General features: G+C 42.4%; 1 protein-coding gene across 1 annotated transcript in view; it reads right to left on the bottom strand.

The window, feature by feature from the left end:
- Positions 1-9,346: 9,346 nt before the first annotated feature.
- The window catches only part of ERF (ETS2 repressor factor), a 31,021-nt gene continuing 19,595 nt past the window's right edge, over positions 9,347-20,772 (bottom strand). Inside the window, exons 2-4 of the mRNA XM_073655867.1 lie at positions 14,633-14,867; positions 12,415-12,530; positions 9,347-11,532 (exon numbers count right to left, since the gene is read on the bottom strand). Of these exons, the coding sequence (XP_073511968.1) occupies positions 10,382-11,532; positions 12,415-12,530; positions 14,633-14,867 (1,502 nt within the window). The 3' untranslated portion in view covers positions 9,347-10,381. The remainder of the gene's footprint in view (positions 11,533-12,414; positions 12,531-14,632; positions 14,868-20,772) is intronic.

Genomic DNA, 20,772 nt, shown 5'->3' with positions numbered 1-20,772 from the left:
CTCAAGGATCAGTCCTAGGCCCCCTTCTTTTCTCCTTATACACCGCTCCTATTGGACAAACAATCAGTAGATTCGGTTTTCAGTACCATCTCTATGCTGATGACACCCAATTATACACCTCTGCTCCGGACATCACCCCTGCATTACTACAAAAGACCAGTGATTGTCTTTCTGCTGTGTCTAACATTATGTCCTCCCTCTACCTAAAACTGAATCTGTCAAAAACTGAACTACTCGTCTTTCCTCCCTCCACTAACCTACCTGTGCCCGATATTGCCATTTCCGTTTGTGGCTCAACCATTACTCCCCAGCAACAAGCCCGCTGTCTTGGGGTCATTTTTGACTCAGATCTTTCCTTCACTCCTCACATCAAATCACTCTCGTTCATGTCATCTACACCTCAAAAACATCTCCAGAATCAGGACATTTCTCACCTTTGACTCAGCAAAAACTCTTACTGTCGCTCTTATTCATTCCCGTCTGGACTACTGCAACGCTCTACTGATCGGGCTCCCTCTTACTAAACTCTCCCCTCTCCAATCCGTTCTGAATGTGGCAGCCAGGATTATATTCCTCGCCAACCGCTACACCGATGCCTCTTCCCTGTGCCAGTCATTGCATTGGTTACCCATCAAATATAGAATTCAATTTAAACTTATCACGCTTACCCATAAAGGGCTCCATGCTTCAGTACCCCCCTATATCTCCTCCCTTGTCTCAGTCTACCACCCTACACGTGCCTTCCGTTCTGCCAGTGACTTAAAACTAAAATCCTCCATAATCCGAACTTCCCACTCCCGTCTCCAAGATTTCTCGCGTGCTGCGCCAATTCTTTGGAATGCACTACCTAGGACAATTCGATTAATTCCCAATACCCACAGTTTCAAGCAGACCCTAAAAACCCATTTCTTTAGACTGGCGTATCGCCTCCACACACTATCTGTCCATCCCAGTTGTCCGTCCCAGTTTTTATTATAGTAATTATATTCTTGTACATAGGGGGCAGTATTATAGTAGTTATATTCTTGTACACGGGAGCAGTATTAGAGTAGTTATATTCTTGTACATAGGGGCAGTATTATAGTAGTTATATTCTTGTACATAGGGGGCAGTATTATAGTAGTTATATTCTTGTACATAGGAGCAGTATTATAGTAGTTATATTCTTGTACATAGGAGGTAGTATTATAGTAGTTATATTCTTGTACATAGGGGCAGTATTATAGTAGTTATATTCTTGTACATAGGAGCAGTATTATAGTAGTTATTTTCTTGTACATAGGGGCAGTATTATAGTAGTTATATTCTTGTACATAGGAGCAGTATTATAGTAGTTATATTCTTGTACATAGGGGGTAGTATTATAGTAGTTATATTCTTCTACATAGGGGGCAGTATTATAGTAGTTATATTCTTGTATATAGGGACAGTATTATAGTAGTTATATTCTTGTATATAGGAGCAGTATTATAGTAGTTATATTCCTGCAGATAGGGGGCAGTATTAGAACAGTTATATTGTATTATTATAGTATTCAGTGTTGTGTAGTATGGATAAGTGTTATAGTACGCACATTCTGGTCCATAGGGGGTAGTATTAGGTTATATTCACACAACAGAACAATTGTGCTACAGAAACAAGTTTGCATATGTTAAGCGCACCCACTCATGTTTTGTAATTTGTGAAATCCACGCAACAGATAAGTCACTTTTTTTTTTTTATATTTAATTTTTTTACATATTCCCTATTGTACTTTTTTTCTTGGCAGATTTTCGGTGTATAATCCATGCTCGTGCGACCCTACAGAAGCATATGCCATCATTCCATTTTTAGGAGCCTTGGGGGGGGGGTTCCTAGTATTTCGGTTGAGTTGCACTTTTAGTAATACTCCGGTATGAGAGGTAGCCCACCTCCGATCCACGCGGTAGATTACCCATTCATACCGTACAATGATCTGCCGTGAATCACAGGTGACAAATCTACCATCTCAGCTGGTGAACAGGTTAATGATAATAGGCACAGGATCACCGCCATCTACCACCCTTTGTTGTGATAGTAAGAACTTCGCCCTCCCACGGGCACCGGAAAAATAAAGCCGCACATGCTGTAATTGTTGCATAAGCCTGATTGCTCATGGGGAAGGCAGTCGTGGGATTTGGAGCAGTGTCTGAAGGGAGAGGGTTGTGTTACCAGAATACGACGTGGATAAGATCTGTCCTGTACATACACAAGACGGACCCTTGGATAATGGAAGGAGACCCATATGGGCCAGCTTAAAGTGTCTCTCCACCTCCGGAAACATTTATTTTATTTGGGGCTAAAAATTATTTTTGCAATTCGGTTTCATTAAAAATTTTGCAGCAGTATGCCTCTTTCAGGTTTCTTTGCACATTCCCCTTTAAATTGATCTATGGTTATAAATGAGCTGAGAGCTTTTATATTAAAAAAAAAGATTGAGCTCACTGACTGATTCTCAGTTTACTCATTCTGCAGCCGATGCAAATTTTTTTTATAGAACCCAATTACAAAAAATGATTTACAGCCAAAAAGAATTACATAAAATATGGACAACCCTTTTAAGTTCAGGCACATATGGAGAAAAATCCTCGGGCTGACTTAATTGTGAGACTATAAGTCACCGAAGTCAGGTTGAGCACGCGTCTACTCGGAGCTGATCAAAGGTGACATCTGCCATGCAACATGCCATTCACTCCGGTCAATAAATGGCCTTGTAAATTCTATGTAAAAGGTCTGTGAGAAAGTTTGAACGCAGGTGTCGTTATCTCTCTCCTTTGTGATTAGGGTGTATACAGAGATAGTCACATCAAATAACGCCATATGCTTAAAGGGGTTGTCCCATAAACAACATATATGACCCGAAAAATATATGTTTATTGGGGGTCTGACTGATTGAGCGTCCACTGATCACAGGGACAGGGGACTCAGTCTATTCTGTGAATGCAGTGTTAGTGAGCATGTGCGACCACTTATCCAGGAGTGATGGTCGCACATGCTCAGTATCACTTCATCCTCTTCTTGGGATTGTAGGGATTTCAATGATCAGATCTTATTTTTGGGATCAGTAGGGATCTTAATGATCATACAAATTATCAGAAAACCTATAGATAGAGGTTTATGGGACAGCACATTTATGTATCATCCAAACTTTTTTTTTCTGGTATTTTTCACACATTTAAAACCATTACAATCTATGGGGGGCTGTTTACATGGTCGTGATTTTTTTTTTCTTTTTGCAAATCGAGTGTCCAGAAATTAAAACCATAAAAAGTTTAACACAACGCAAGTCTCCATATTTGAGTCATGAGGAGTCTAAAATAAAATATATATTTTTTTTTATTATATTATTTCATATTCTAGTTTCTTACATTTTCAATTTATATTAATTTTTTAGCATTAATTCTTATTTTTTTTATACAATATAAATATTTTCATTAATTATATATAAAAATATACATAAATGTAAAAAAAAATGAATATAGTAAAGTTAATTATATATTATAGAATAAAATCTTATCTATCTATCTATATCTATATATATCTATCTATATATATATATATATATATATATATATATATAAAATCACCCGAATGCCATCCATGTGTTAGCCAAGTGCTTTGCAAATTTTTCTTTTTACAAGTGTGTCAGTTGCCACTGTTTTAGAATTTTATTCGTGCACTAGGAATTAATCCATAGGAACATTTCTACACCTTCATCCAGGCAGGGGAAGGGTGGCGGTGTAAGAAATTAAGAAAAAAAAAATAAAAATCTGGGTTCTAATGTCAGCTGATTTCCAGTACAAATCCTGCACAGGACTAGAAAGCAGTCTACATCTGTGGAGGATCAGATCTACTTCCATGAGCCGTAATCCCAGCAGGCAAATGCTCCTGCCAGTCAGGCAAGTGTAAAATCCCTTTCAGGTCACCCGATTTCCTATAAATTGCTTCAGATACCGAGGGGAGCCTTCCTGGTAATTAAGGCAATTAGTGAAATGTTATTTAAGCAATTTGCTGTTCATTAATGCAAAGCAGCTCCACTTCTCAAAGTCTGTACTCGAAAATGGAAGAGAAAAAAACCCCCAAAAACCTGAGAAGTTACCGGTAGTTTAGTAACACGGTCATTCGCCTCAACCACCAAAAATCACATAGGAAATCGCCAGGGCGGGGAGTCCGGGGGGCGCGTACTAGAAATGATGCAAAATTTTTGGCTTAAAAAAGCCAAAATTGGCAACCAATGGATTCCACAAAATTGGTGTCTGACATCTGCAACAGTTTCACAACTATTTTTTTTTTTTTGGGGCACAAACTTTTGAATCAACTTTTTAACCATTTTTCCAAAACTGGGACCACTTTTGTTAAAACAAGTGGAGTAAATTTAAACTATAACTTTTAACAAACACATAAAAAAGGCAGAAGGAAAAAAAACAAAACAAAAGAGAAATTCCAACTTTTTTTTTTATTGTTTTAAGATATACATTCTTAAAATGTGAACAGACTTTTGCTAAATATATTTACAATCTGTGTATACAGGGGAACCATTTTTTTTTTTTTAATATACAGAATGAAGTTAAACCTGACATATTTCTACCGGTCCCAGAGCAAGACCACCCACCCTGCCCCTGTGCCCACTCGCATTGCCAATTTGGTATGCACTGTGCCGTAAGTCAGCACCATGGGGTTTTTGTTTTTTTTTTTGTTTTCCCCCTTCCCAGACACTAGGCTGGCAGTGAGATAGTTAAACCCCACAGACGCTTACAATGCTTATGAGGTTACTGAAAGTCCTGAGGATTAGCGGGAATGGTGGAGGAGGCTCTTGGCAGGAACAGAGTTAATCATGCCGTATGTTCTATGGAGAAAAGACAAGTCTCCAAGTCAGTCTTTAAATTAATAGGGTGTCAGATTTAAACTAAAACTTGGCTTTTAGAAAAATAGCGCCACCCTTGGCCAGTGGCTGTGTATTGCAGCTCAGACCTATTCACCTATATGGTACGATGTTGCAATACCAAATGCAGCCACTGGGCAGGAATGGCAAATTTGTGTTTTAAATCTTAAAGACAAAAACGTAAAAAAAAAACAACTTAAAAGGGAACTGCAAACGCTTAAAAAAATCTCCAGCTTAATTTATATTAACAAAACGCTGATCAACATGACCGAGAAACATCATTTTACAATTCCAAAAGTTTTGCCTTAAAGGGGGTTGTCCATTTTTTTTTTCTTTTGTTACTTAAATACACAAAATTAAATTTTTTGGCTTCGAATCATTTTTGTAATTGGGTTACATTCAAGATTTTGCACTGCTTGTCTTCTATAGCCTTTGAGTTGCACTGGCTGCAGGAGGAGTTAACAGAGAAACAGTCAGGCAGCTCAGTATGATGTTCTAACAGGAGACTTTATAGCACCTGTGTGTCTTCTTCTTCTTCCTCTCAGCTGATTTATGACCACAGAGCACATCTGAATGTGCAGAAGACAGAGCCTGGAAAAGCCAAATAGTGCAACATTGTTTATGGAATCCAATTGTAAAAATGATTTTTCAAACCAAGTGTGTAGTGAGTGTGTAAGCAGCTCTTTATGTGCACATAGCAGGACTGTGTGTGAGCGCCCGTGTGTGTATGGCAGGGCTGTAACTGAGCGCCCGTGTGTGTGTATAGCAGAGCTGTGCGAGAGCGCAAATGTGCGTGTGTGTGTATAGCAGAGCTGTGCGAGAGCGCAAATGTGCGTGTGTGTGTATAGCAGAGCTGTGCGAGAGCGCAAATGTGCGTGTGTGTGTATAGCAGAGCTGTGCGAGAGCGCAAATGTGCGTGTGTGTGTATAGCAGAGCTGTGCGAGAGCGCAAATGTGCGTGTGTGTGTATAGCAGAGCTGTGCGAGAGCGCAAATGTGCGTGTGTGTGTATAGCAGAGCTGTGCGAGAGCGCAAATGTGCGTGTGTGTGTATAGCAGAGCTGTGCACAAGTGTGTATGAATGCATAGCAGAGCTGTGCACAAGTGTGTATGAATGCATAGCAGAGCTGGGTGTAAGCACGCGTGTGTACATAGCAGAGCTGTGCGAGAGCGCAAATGTGCGTGTGTGTGTATAGCAGAGCTGTGCGAGAGCGCAAATGTGCGTGTGTGTGTATAGCAGAGCTGTGCGAGAGCCCAAATGTGCGTGTGTGTGTATAGCAGAGCTGTGCACAAGTGTGTATGAATGCATAGCAGAGCGGTGTGTGAGTGCGCCTGTATGTGTGTAGAGCAGAGCGGTGTGTGAGTGCGCCTGTATGTGTGTAGAGCAGAGCGGTGTGTGAGTGCGCCTGTATGTGTGTAGAGCAGAGCGGTGTGTGAGTGCGCCTGTATGTGTGTAGAGCAGAGCGGTGTGTGAGTGCGCCTGTATGTGTGTAGAGCAGAGCGGTGTGTGAGTGCGCCTGTATGTGTGTAGAGCAGAGCGGTGTGTGAGTGCGCCTGTATGTGTGTAGAGCAGAGCGGTGTGTGAGTGCGCCTGTATGTGTGTAGAGCAGAGCGGTGTGTGAGTGCGCCTGTATGTGTGTAGAGCAGAGCGGTGTGTGAGTGCGCCTGTATGTGTGTAGAGCAGAGCGGTGTGTGAGTGCGCCTGTATGTGTGTAGAGCAGAGCGGTGTGTGAGTGCGCCTGTATGTGTGTAGAGCAGAGCGGTGTGTGAGTGCGCCTGTATGTGTGTAGAGCAGAGCGGTGTGTGAGTGCGCCTGTATGTGTGTAGAGCAGAGCGGTGTGTGAGTGCGCCTGTATGTGTGTAGAGCAGAGCGGTGTGTGAGTGCGCCTGTATGTGTGTAGAGCAGAGCGGTGTGTGAGTGCGCCTGTATGTGTGTAGAGCAGAGCGGTGTGTGAGTGCGCCTGTATGTGTGTAGAGCAGAGCGGTGTGTGAGTGCGCCTGTATGTGTGTAGAGCAGAGCGGTGTGTGAGTGCGCCTGTATGTGTGTAGAGCAGAGCGGTGTGTGAGTGCGCCTGTATGTGTGTAGAGCAGAGCGGTGTGTGAGTGCGCCTGTATGTGTGTAGAGCAGAGCGGTGTGTGAGTGCGCCTGTATGTGTGTAGAGCAGAGCGGTGTGTGAGTGCGCCTGTATGTGTGTAGAGCAGAGCGGTGTGTGAGTGCGCCTGTATGTGTGTAGAGCAGAGCGGTGTGTGAGTGCGCCTGTATGTGTGTAGAGCAGAGCGGTGTGTGAGTGCGCCTGTATGTGTGTAGAGCAGAGCGGTGTGTGAGTGCGCCTGTATGTGTGTAGAGCAGAGCGGTGTGTGAGTGCGCCTGTATGTGTGTAGAGCAGAGCGGTGTGTGAGTGCGCCTGTATGTGTGTAGAGCAGAGCGGTGTGTGAGTGCGCCTGTATGTGTGTAGAGCAGAGCGGTGTGTGAGTGCGCCTGTATGTGTGTAGAGCAGAGCGGTGTGTGAGTGCGCCTGTATGTGTGTAGAGCAGAGCGGTGTGTGAGTGCGCCTGTATGTGTGTAGAGCAGAGCGGTGTGTGAGTGCGCCTGTATGTGTGTAGAGCAGAGCGGTGTGTGAGTGCGCCTGTATGTGTGTAGAGCAGAGCGGTGTGTGAGTGCGCCTGTATGTGTGTATAGCAGAGCGGTGTGTGAGTGCGCCTGTATGTGTGTATAGCAGAGCGGTGTGTGAGTGCGCCTGTATGTGTGTAGAGCAGAGCGGTGTGTGAGTGCGCCTGTATGTGTGTAGAGCAGAGCGGTGTGTGAGTGCGCCTGTATGTGTGTATAGCAGAGCGGTGTGTGAGTGCGCCTGTATGTGTGTATAGCAGAGCGGTGTGTGAGTGCGCCTGTATGTGTGTATAGCAGAGCGGTGTGTGAGTGCGCCTGTATGTGTGTATAGCAGAGCGGTGTGTGAGCGCCTGTATGTGTGTATAGCAGAGCGGTGTGTGAGCGCCTGTATGTGAGAATGTTTTAATTAGTAGGAAGTATTTTTCTATTTGTTGGTATCTCACACTTGGGTGCATCTTTAGTCTATGAATATGGTAAGAATATAAAATGTCCCCCCCCAAAAATGGACAACCCCTTTAAGCTTCATTTTAAGAAAAAAAAATCTGATTAATACTACAGGATGAGATGTGCTGTGTAATTGAGCAGTGATTTTATTTAGGCAGACTGGATATTAGGGACCTGCTGCCTGGCAAACACATACATATACATATATATATATATATATATATATATATATATATATATATATATATATATATATATATATATATATATATATATATATATATATATATATATATATATATATATATATATATATATATATATATATATATATATATATAGCCTCTCTGGTTAATAAATGTCACCATAGCAACCAGTCATATCAATCTGCACTTCTCATTCTGCAGAATTAATCAGATTTTTCTAAAAAATCATTTTAAATTTTTATTTCTTTTAAAGATGGATACTCTTGAGGCATTTATTTTTTGTATGTTTTTTTATGCTTCCTTCGATCAGTTTCAGAGTAACCGTCGTTTAACTATTTCATAAATCAATAATAGTGAAAATATGAAACTTCGGAATAAATTAAGAGAAATCTTCTACTTTCTCCCGCTGGACTGATCTTTCATTCTCAGATCACAAGTAAAGATAGGTTTTCAGTGAATGCAGATTTTCCCATTACGGAGATTGCCGATGACAGTCGGTGCTGATAAAGTTCTATGGAGATCTGTAGCTCCTCCCTCTTTCCATAGAAGCTCATGAGCACCAACTGTCATCACCAAATACAAATTTTACCCATGAATTGAGAATGGTTGATCAGTCCAGAAGGAGAAAGAATCAGATTTCTCTAATCAATAATACAAATGGAAATAAGGAACTTTGTAATAGATCTTCTGAAATAAAAATTTAAATGACCATTTCTTCAAGTTAATCGTCATCAAATATTATTTATTTTTTAAAGGGAATATATCCCTATACAGGAAATAGATCAGGGGCCTACTTAAAAATTTTTTAACTCCTTTTCTGCCAGAAGCTTCGTAAAATCCTAAAAAAGACCGAACATAGTAAAAAATAAAAAAAAATAATAAAAATGGGCAAAAGACCATTTCTGCATAGGGCCAGTATTAAGACTATTAGTGATGCAGCCTGCAGGTCATCTCGATAAGGCACATTTGTGTAGGTCTGATTGTAACGTCAAGGCGCGGGAGCCTCAGAAGATAGGTTACCATGTTTTATATATTTAAAAAATAAAAAAAATAGCAGTCCACATAAATAAGTTTTAGGGACAGTTACATTTTTGAAACAATTTCACATGAAGGCTAAACATCATTGCGGCAGCAACATATGTCCTGAAAAATTAGAGTCTGAGGAGCGAAGTTAAAAGTTTTGAGGCTGTGATGGAACAAAAGAAAAAAAAAAGAAAAAACACAAAATGGGGGAAAATGAACAAAAAGGGGGAAAAAAAAAGAAAAAAAAAAATTCCAATAAGCCATATGTTATTTTTAGTGGCAGATATCCTGCAGTACAAACCATGGAATAGATTTATTATAATTTATACATATATATTTTTCCTTTTAAAGGGGCGATACGTAAAACACCCCTGTATTTTATTTTTTACTAATATTTACTTTGCTTTAAAAATAATAAAAAAAAAAAATGATTAGCAGAAGGGGCTAGGGGTAGAAAAGTTCATATAAAGAAAAAAAATTTGTCTTTTTTGTTTTTACAATATTATATAAAAACGCAAAATTTCTAAGGCAACCCTCATGAATATCAATGTGTCTGATTAACCGTTTCCCTGTCAGGTAAAAGCATTGCAGGGCAGATCAGTTAAAAGATTAAATAATCCCGATGGTAAAAGATGGTAGCGAAAATGCCCAGGGTGAAATGAGGGGGTGCTGCACCCCTAAAAAACCTGAGAAAGCACCAGTCTTTAGCTGGCAAAGGGCAGGGCCTGGGCATAAATACAGTTTACTTTGGATTTTTCCCATTTGTTAAAAAAAAAAAAAAAAAAAACGCCCCAGCTTTATGCCATGCAGATCAGGAAGCGATATTTACATATGTACGAAATGACGGGAGTGTTTTTTTTTTTATAGCATGGGTGCAAAAATTTAAAGTGATCAATTAAAGCAATTTCTTATGTTAAAAAATAAAAGCATTTCTACAGCGAACCCAGTAAATTAATTTTCATGTATTTTTTTTTTTCCTTTTTTAAAATTCTGCCCCCCACCCACCCACCAAAATAAAAAATGATAAAATAAAATACGGGATTATAAAAACAAAAATGTCCTCACATCCAGGGAATTTTAGGACTTTTTTTTTTTTTCTTGGGTCGGGAGGAGGATTAAATTCCGCTGGATCATGATCCCAACAAGGGGAATCAATGCATAAAGGCGACTAGGCTACGCTTGGTGGGCCCAGTAAGTCCTCCATTAGGAATCTCTGCTTTCCAGTGACAGTTCCTCTGTGGCTCGCTGGAGATCGGTGCTCACCCTTCTACAGGGAGGTCCAACCGGCTTTGGGGGAGGTTTTTGCTCCTCCTGATTACTCTTTACTTTTTTGTCCGACTCTTCCACTCCTCCCTCGGCCTCCAGACGTTGATCCTCACTCCAACGGCGCTTGAAACGCAACTTAAGGGGGATACAACGGCCACTTTCGCTTACCGCATTGACCGCTTCTTCTTCCCTTCCAGGTGGAATAGGTGGGGGAGCTTTTTGTTCTGGTGCTGTGGGTGCCTTAAACACCTCCTCATCTTCTTCCTCACTGATGTCCGTCACCTCCACCATCAGTTCCTCCTCGTCTTCCTCGGCATCGGAGATGGGCTCTACTTTAATTTGTGGCACACCAGAAGAAGAGGAGGAGGAGGAGGTAGATGAACTGGGCTCCAAGGGTCGGTCCCGCTGCTTTTTACCCAAAGGAGGAGGCTGGAGTTTAAATTTGAAAGGTGGCTCGTCAAGAGGCAAATGGAGAGGTTTTTCGGGGCGCTGTGGTTGAGGTACCACAATACTGGGGTAATGCAGGAATGCCCGTGGGCTGAGGTGGTAATTATACACGCTCTGCGTGTGCGCCTGAAGGTAACGCTTCATGTCTTCAGGGTTGAATGAAAAATGACTACCTCCTGGGTACATGGGGCTGAGAGTGGGCGAAGGGGTATAGTTCATATGATTAGGGGTCATTGGTAAGGCAGGCGAGAGCTGTGGGGGCAATAGACCAGCCGGAGCACCCATAGGTGACACTGGGAACGGGCTAAGGGGTTCTGGCACCCGTGGACGAGGGTAGACTCTGAAAATGCCCTCATGAGACAGTCGAGGAAGTGGTGGCCCTCTGAACGCTGGGATGTCAGGCCCCGGGCCTCGCCGGTGCTGCTCTTCGCTCAGGCTCTCTTCTACTTCTGAGTTAGCCGAAGTGCCATCACTGCAGTCACTGACTGATCCACGAGCCAGACGTCGTGCCACGGAGGAGAAGAGGGTTGGTGAACGGAGCTCCTCGGTGGGAGACAACACATCTGAAGGGGTGCATGGTGGGAAACGAAAGTGCGTTCCTCCTGATGGTACAGGTGGGGCACTCTGGGGTACTGGCCCTCCTATAAAAAGGGAAGACAAAAAGGAAGCAACATTAACAGCAATGCACAAGCAAATGTCAACTTCAAAAACATCTAGAAATAAAAGTAGAATCCATCAGAACAATACTAAATGGTGGAGGTTTGGGTGTTCGGACAGTTGGCCTTTGTTTTTTGGCACATTATCGCCAGGGCTGGTTATCATTGCTTTTGGGCACTGGGGAAACTCTCCAAAAGGGATAGCAAACTGACAATTATCATGGGGAAGACCACGGCTAGCCCGGCATTTCCTCCGCATTCAGGTCAATGACCGTCCATAGAAAACTTGTACAGTGTCACCAGCAGAACTGGAGACTACACCATGTAGGCTGACCCACTGAGCAGGACCAAAACGAGAGATAATTTTTTAAACAACCCCACCCCTCTTCAAGTCATTTCAAAAGCAGTAATTTTTTGGAAAAATGCCACCAGAAGGAAACGTATAAAGATCTCCATACACATTACAGCTGACCTTATGGGTCGACACTCCACCAAGAGATGACGGCTGCAAGAAGGATCTGCATACAGAGTTAGTTTTCCAAGGAAATACACTTTTGCTTAACTCCCCCTTGAAAAGAAATGCATGCTCAGCTGAAGCGAGTGTACATATGTATGGGGGGTACTGGGAAGAAATAACGGTTAGCTAAACAAGAGTTCAGCCGACAGTTACTGTGCTAGAGTCTGGGACATGCCCCCGGGGATGGACCATCATGGATCATCTCAGGCCTCAGCGGAAGAGGAGAGGGTCTTGTCGTGTGACATGCTCCTCTCAGTGACTTGAGATGGGAGCGTGCGCCTCGAAATTTCTAAAGCCCTTCCAATGAGACAGCAGTGGCCAAAAGGGTCAAAATGCCAGTGAAGACTTACCCGTCATGCCCATGTCTATGAAGGGGTAATTGACCAACACCAGTTTGTTGAAGTTAAACTTGTAGGTGAAGCGTTTGCCTTTGGTTTTGTGAAGGATTCTTTTGTTGTAGTAATATCTAAAGCAAAGAAAAAAATCATGGTTACTTATAGAAATTAGTGTCGTCCATGATATTGCAATTTTACAGGAACAAATCATCTACGTATCGGCGATAGGTTGTGGCGGCATATGGTGCAGGAATTAAAAAGTAGATGATATTTTGAGTTCCCGATTACATGCCTCCGGTCACCTTTGTTTTTCACCCTGACTTCCAGGTGTTTTCCAACAGGAAAACAATCACAGGCAGATTTGGGAATTCTGGGGAATAATTGCTTGTTTCATTGGCAGTTGCCTCAGAAGAGTTCGCTTGTCCTTCTAGTCGCAGCCCTGTTATTTCGCATGGGGTATATTTTGCTGGATGGAACCCAGTAATTACCCCTTTGCTTTTCTAAACACCCAGGTGTAGCGAAGACCTTATAATTAGATCTCAGCTCCTGCCTCCCACCACAGGTATGAGAAGTAAATAGGTGAGGGCAGAATCGCATCCTGCCAGCCTGTAACCCCTTGTAAGCTGGGACACAGGTATCTATAAAAGGGTACGCTGGGATTTATATCCACTGGGATGAGATTTAAAGATATTAAACCAACGATGCTCTGATTTAAAAGGCACATATACCTCCATTCCTGCTAAGCTGATCTTGCTAGCAGCAATTACAGTAATAATCGCAACCATAAAAGCACTTTCCCTTTATAACAGGAACGGCTGGTGGGGCAACAGATATGACTGCCACGGTAAGAGTGTTATTACATAAGTGTACAGTTCTTTAAAAAGGGTTTCCCCAGATGAAGCCGATCAGGCGAAACGCCAGTGTGTTGTGCTTGGTTTAATCTATATCTTGTGAGCACAATAAATACGTTGACCAAATGTCATGAAGTTGCTGGAATAGCGGTACTTCACTACTTTAGAATTTTTCTAGTCTTTGCTTCATTTTGTTCAAACATTCAATTATTCTGCAAATTGCCTCTTTATAGAGAAAGAAGACTTTAACTCTATAGCGCCACATATTGGAAGCAGCAATCCTACAAGCCACAATCGACCCTTTAACGAGTCTTGCAATATGACTTAGGATAATAGCCAAATCTTTGCAGACACGGTGTTTCGGGCTACTGGCCCTCGTCAGTGCAAAGTATGAGAACTGATTTGGCCATTATTCTACCATCTGGTAGAATAAGCTTTCAAAGTCCAGAACTTTAGATCAAACGATTGGGATATCTTATTGTTGCCAAAATATCAATATCTTGCTTCATGTGGATGACGCGTCCTACATCATACACACTGTACTCAGTCACGTTCCAATGGCAGAGAAAAGTACTGCAGTGTGCACGTGTCAGCGCTCTTTGGCTGTACCCTGCGCACTACAGTACTTTGCTCTGCCCTCGGCAAGGCAGAGAGAAGTGCGCCTGCGAAGGAGCGCGATGGGGGACACACTGTGGATGACGTAGGACGCATCATCCACACGAAGCAAGAAGGAGGACGGCAATCGCAAGAAGAGAGGAGGCCCCGGATCAAGATCTGAATCGCCTATCGAATCGGACAGCGCCGTAGGGGAGTATAATAAAAGCTCTTTTTGTATTATGCATAGCGCATTGGGAACAAGTATACAGCATTCCAGAATGCAGTATATGAGGGCTCACATGTGTTGGCCCTACTTTATATAGGAAAAGACGATGACAGGATCTCTTTAAGATATTGAAGTGGACATGCCCCGGATGAAGCCAATTGGGCGAAACTCAAGTCCGTCAAAAGTGTAACACACTGTTTTGTACATGTTCTCTTTTTCCGACTGTATATTTTGTGGGTACAATACATGCTTTGTTGTGAAGCTGTTGCATAGTGATATTTCACCATTTTTTTTCCAGTGGTGGCTTCATTCTAATAGATTATAATTAATTTATTTTTTTAAACAGGATCATCTTAAGAAGTTGGATACCGCTTTCACCTACAGAAAGTCGTGAGAGTTTAGAATGATCCGCATTAAGAAAAAAAAAAAAAAAACACAGCACTTTTTTTTTTAGAATCTGCCATTTTGACACGGAAGCCAAAACAAGTCCATTTTATGTGGATTCACGTGGGAAACCACATTGGACAAGGTTTTGGTCAACATAAGAATATAATTTTACCTGAGTGCTCTACTCAGTTTGTCATAGTTCATTTGAGGTTTGCACTTGCGCACGCCCCATAACCGCGCCACCTCATCGGGGTCCTTTATAACAAATTCTCCATAGTCTCCTTGCCAGGCGATGACATCATGATATTCCTCTTTTCTCAGAAGCTCCAGAATAAAGTGCCAGAGCTGGATCTGTCTGGAGCCCGGGCTGGACTCCGGCTTATAGGCCCAGTCAGGAAAGGCAAACCCTGGAACAAGAAGAGAATGGAATTAAAGTTACTGAGCTCTAACGTTAACCCTCTAAAAAGGCAAAAGAAATAACTGGTGGCTTCTCGTGGCAGCTATGACAGTCCCCATAGTCATCAGCCAGGTTCCCAAATATTACGCATTTAAAATTACATTTGATAGAGTAAAATTACATGCCATTGTGAAAAGCTGGGTGACAACCCGGATAGGAAACATTGCAACTGTAAGGGCCGGCGGGCGCGCTTCCCCTCCGGCGAGGCCCGGCCGGCGGGCGCGCTTCCCCTCCGGCGAGGCCCCGAAGTCTAGCGAGCGCTCTCCTCCCACGAGGAACGAAAGCTCAGAGCATGCTCCTTTGGGAGGCACCAGAGCTTAGGGGGCACGCTCCCCTCCCGTGAAAGCAGGAGGCCTAGCGAGCACTTGCCTCCCAGGATACACGAAAGCTCAGAGTATACTCCTTTGGGGGCATAAAAGCTTAGCGGGCACGCTCCCATTTGCATACCTCATGCCCTATAATAATGAGTGAGCATACATGGTCACTGAAATACCACATTTTCAGGATCGGATATTGAGAACATATCCCATGGATCTAACCGAGGAATGCATGAGATTACGAGTACCGCTGGTCCGCTTGGCTATACCCATGCAGCGGGAATTTGAGTACAGGGTATATAAGGTCCGCAGCGAGCACAATATCATAGACGGGTTCTGCAGTATATTGTAAAGTGCTGACTGGGTGGCAGTAAACAGACAGGACTTCCCATGCCGGATGGGTCTGTGCTGCGAAACCACGTGAACTCGCTCCAAACATGTGAGGCGGTGGTGTGTGGCACTGCCTGCCAGCTCACGGCTCGCTCCATCCACAGCGCTCACCAAATAGCTCCCAACTGAGGTCACATCAGCCCCACACAAAGGCCCTTTTCTTATAAGGGCAGAGAGCGGCGGCCTTCTCCTGCACATTCCTTCCAGGAGTACAGAAGTAAGAGGGGGTAGCGGGCACTGGTGTAAAGGGGGATTGTCCCATCACCTCCTCCGGCACAGCATCCATTTACTCCTGCCTCCATCGTTGGTACCACGTCCTACCGTGATGCCGAGAAACAAGGCTAAAAAGCCCCCAAAAAAACACACAAGGAAACTTTATGCAAAACAGCAACAAACTTTTATTACACTGCAGATTAGTGGTCCACAACCACCGACGGGGTCTTGTAGTGCAATATAGATTCTGGTTTAATGTAAATAAATGATTCACCCCTTCCGACCAAGTAATAAAAAAGTTGTGCGCTCATTTTTTTCCTACCCTTTTTCCAAGAGCCATAACTTTTGCAGGACTAGCTGTGTAGATTTTAATAACACCATTTTCCTGTAAAATTTACTAAAAAAAATAAAAAATAAAAGTCATACTGGGGTAAAATGGTGGGGGAAAAAAAAATCCCACAATTCCATAGTTTATCTGATTTGGGTTTTTATGGCATTCATTGTGCAGTAAAAGAATTGGTAACAATATTCTTCAGATCAGTCTAATTATGGCGATACCAAAACTCAAGTTTTTTTTTTTTTTGTTTACCACAAAAAAAATAATTTTTACTGTTTTAATGAAAATTATTTCTATTTTTTCATTATCAATAGTAATTTAAATAGAAATACAAATATTAATTTAAAAAAATAATTACAATTAATAGAAATAATAAAAAATAGAAATAATTATCATTTTTTATGATTACTTTTACTATTATTATTATTATTATTATTAGGCACCATTTTCTGAGACCTATAGCTATCTTTCCGTCAATGGTGCTGTAGTTCTTATGGATATCATTTTGGGATACATGCGACATTTATTGCAGATTTTCGCCATTTTGTAAACACACTTGCCTATAGCAACCAATCACAGTGCAGCTCTCATTTCAAATTTTGCTTTTGGGAAATGTAAAGCTGCGCTGTGATTGGTCGCTATGGGCAACCATAACAGATTCTCTTTTACTCACTTTCTTAAATCTCCCGCGTTTATTAGAAAATATACAGGATGTCAGGCCAGAGATCTAGTGATTTACTGCACCGTCAACCTCTCCACAGCCAAAAATGGCTGATAACAGGGAACAATACCCAGCATTTAAAAGCAGAGCACATGTAGAACTACATCAAAAGGGACAAAATACAGTCCTTTAAGGGTTATTCCCATGTTTTGCAATTTACTGTCTTAATATCTAAAAAAAAATGACTGAAAATTAACACTTATTTTCTTTCGTTTACAGATTGTTGCTTAGGAAACCGACCACCACTACTGCTTAACAAAGGCTGAAAAAGCACGGCGCTTACAAGCACTTTTCTATTAAGCTTGTAAGCACTTTTCTATTAAGCTTGTAAGCACTGCTTAGCTGCAATCACTGTAAAATGCAGTCCACTCCTAATACCCGCCAGCTTATGCACAAGCCATCACAGCAGTGGTGGTCGGTCTCCTAGGCAACGAGCTGTAAAGAAGAGTGTTAATATCTCGAGAACAATAAATTGCAAAAGTGCTTCATCAGGGAAGGTGGAAATAATAACCCTTCCATTCTAACGGGAATATAAGAGCCCGATTTGTCAATCAGTGCCGGCCCCGGCAGTAGGACTCCCACCCCCTTGCGGACAGGTGACAGCTCCTTTAAAAGATTGGATGTACTGATTGATAATTTGAAGCTCTCTTTATAGGTAGATAGTATTTTTTAGAGCTCCAGAGATGGGGGGCTGGGGAGGGGGTAGAGTAGATCGAGATTTGTTCCAAGTTTATTCTCTCTCGTCTTGAAGGATAATGTAGTTTCTCAGATGGCAGCAGACTTTGCTCCCTCATCCTTCCTGTTATCGGCTTTACTGGGCGAGATCTATTGACCTGCCGGAAGACTGCAAAGAATAAAAGAAAAAGAAAATAATGCCACCGTCCACCGCTTGGCAATTCCGTTACTCAGAGGAAAACAAAATCCTTCCTGACTCCAGTAAATATCCTTGCCCTTCCCGATCAATAGATGTGCCCACAAGTACCTTCATCTACAGCAGAGTGCTAGGCGCTTGCCAACTGAGAAAGGGCACAAAACTCAAACATCTAGAATTTAATTAGTTGTGTTTCGCCAATTAGGGCAACCATACATATAGCCTTACTGTGCTACAAGGCCGAGACTTCTGGATCAGGCAGTGATCCTCTGGGAATTAATGGGGGAAAGATAGTTAAGCCACTTCCAAACACCTTACCTCTACTGAAAAATTGGGCATTCAACACGCCAATTTTTATTTTTTCAGAAGGCCAACAGTTTGCCGGTCCGCTAACTCTAGATGGTCACCAAAAAGGCTCATGCACGCAATTATCATGGCACTGTGCAAGCTATAAGGTTTATGGAACCTAACGACACCACCCATAGCAGTCAGTGAAGCCATATTGTACCCTCTCAATATGCTTCCAATCCCAACATTGGCATACTCAAGCGTGCCACAGTACACAATTCGTACAAACAGCTCCATTGTGAGCACAAGTCCTAAATCAAAGTCAAGTTTGGAGAAGTTCTAAACTTCATCCATGACGTAAATCTCAACCGATTTCAACACCTTGGCTTGCAAAGCAGAGAAGACTGTGTGTAGACATTGGGCAGTCGCACAGGGGCCCAAGAAGTAGAGGGGAGCCCACTTCCACAGCAAGTAAAATGGTGCATGATAAAACTATTGGGAGGGCCAAAGGCCCATACATTGTTCTTGCACAGGAGAGCTCTTCTGTCCGCTCATGGTGTAATGGAAGTTGCCCCAACAGGGAGACCATCTTATCTTCTCAAAGGACTAGACAATTGATTTCAAAGATTTCAATGTACCATCTTATAAATTTCCAAACCGATTTGAGTTCTTCAGACAAACTAGTTCTGGAATGTCCTACATCGCTCTTACGTACCATGGTGGAGAATCTTCCTAAGAAACAAAGTGGGGACGTTTCACCTGAAAATGAATGAGAAGTAAAACTCCTCACCATAGCAAGAGCAGAAGGTTGAGTGGCCACTGGCCAGACAAGAAGTATGTCGCACTCTTGCGTAAAACATATCCAAAGAGATCAAAACATTCTAATTCTAGAATGTTGTAATTATTTGGGCATTCTAGAACTAAAGGTGCAGTCTTTTTAAGACGTATGGTTCTGGACTGCGAGTTGAGAACCTTCTCAACATTTTTTTTTTTTGTCTAATTTTTCTAAAAGTTTTCTTCACCACTTATAAGGATTCTCTAGAAATATTTATCCAAGGCTTTGAATCTATAGCTCATGATAGCACAAGCCGTCTTTATAAGTCTGGATCACGTGCCTGCAGTCACACAACATGGAACGAGGTGTGCACTGACACAATGGAGTCTTTTCTTCGAAGCCTTCACTAGTCATGATCTGCTGGAAGTTCACCGTCTGGAAGTGGAAGGGAAGGCACTGGGTTAAACGTTCCCACTTTTTTTAAAGGGCTGAATTATGTGCAATAAAATATTTATAGATGTGGTGGAGTCAACAGCTGAGGGACACGAACTGGAAAATTACATCCGTGGCTGAAAATCCAAAAGTCCACTTGGCAAAGGCAGACAAGAGGAACCACGCTCCAGCACCGCACGGATTAAACATCAACTGGACCCCTCAATGCCCCCTCAATATGAGTCAACAGGAAGTGGCCAAACGCAACGTCAGCTGTAGACACTTCATCGGCTCATAACCCCCCAGGAGAAATGTCAAGTCTATCAAGATAATTTACAGAGGTTGAAAGAATTATCAACCAACAAGGAGGGGGGGGGGGGTGGTTGTGCAGTCACAATATGAGACACTCAGCCATTAAGTAATCTTGTCACAGAAGCCCAAGATCCTTCTTCAGTCCAGTCATCCTTGTAAAACTTATCAGTCGGGTTTGTAATTTTTTGACACATTCACTGGCAATTGGCTCTTTTGGGTGTCAACTTCTAGTATGTGCCCCCAGAATTGGTTTTTACCCCCTTTTAGCAATGGTGAAAAAAAAAAGACCTTACTACAGAACTCATGAACATCCATTGAGTTCAGATGATCCAAGTCTTCCAGAAGTTGAATTGCATTGCATTGCAGACACTTATGGTGGATGAGGAGTATTTCGATTATGTAAATCACTTTCATCCTCTTAGATGACTGGACCATAAATGCAAGTAATCCTCAGGATAGGTGATAATTTGCAGATTACTGTGGATCAGACAAATCCTCAAAAAATGGCTCTGGATTTCATCGCTTCATTTATGGTCTACAGGACTGTCTCCAGCAATCCCATAGACAATACATAAAGTGATGGCATTCTACAGCCTAATTTTTGGGACTGAAGGAGGGGGGGTTCCAAATCTCTTAGCCTTAAATCTTTGCCGTGCCCTTTCATTCTCAGGATTGATCAAGATCCCAAAATTCAGACCCCTACAAATCATTTTTGAAGATGGGAATATCTCTAAGAGCAACAAGACAACTCCCAACGACAGATACCCCTCCTGGATTTCCTACAGAGACTCCAGAAACCCCTTTGCTTGTGAGGCATGTTTGGCAGCAGCCTTCTCCACTCCCCATTGGAATGGTCGAAAGAGATGACCACTTTTGGGCAACCACCACTTAAAAGGTAGAGGTGCTAAGGATAATTTGTCAGATCCAACACTTTACTTTGCAAGCCATAATGGTAGCCACATTAGCCACCACCCAGCTTTTTCTTGGATAAAATGTTTAAACTCTGATCAACACTGACTTTCTTATTTCTATGATCCTTCAAGTGAAGCTCAGTGTAGGGGGAAACAAGATGAGAGAACGTACAGCAAACAATGACACACGCTCATCTATACAGATCTGGAAATAGAGCGATAAGCACATGAGTCAATCGCCGCACACGGAGGAGTGTGGAAGTGACTAATCCGCTAAATATGATCTCA

The sequence above is a fragment of the Phyllobates terribilis genome, unplaced genomic scaffold (assembly GCF_046119375.1).
Source record: "Phyllobates terribilis strain yellow unplaced genomic scaffold, ASM4611937v1 Scaffold_12__6_contigs__length_324123572, whole genome shotgun sequence".
Classification (NCBI taxonomy): Eukaryota; Metazoa; Chordata; class Amphibia; order Anura; family Dendrobatidae; genus Phyllobates; species Phyllobates terribilis.
Note: the sequence above shows the minus strand (reverse complement) of the source record. Positions and strands in the feature narration are given on the sequence as shown.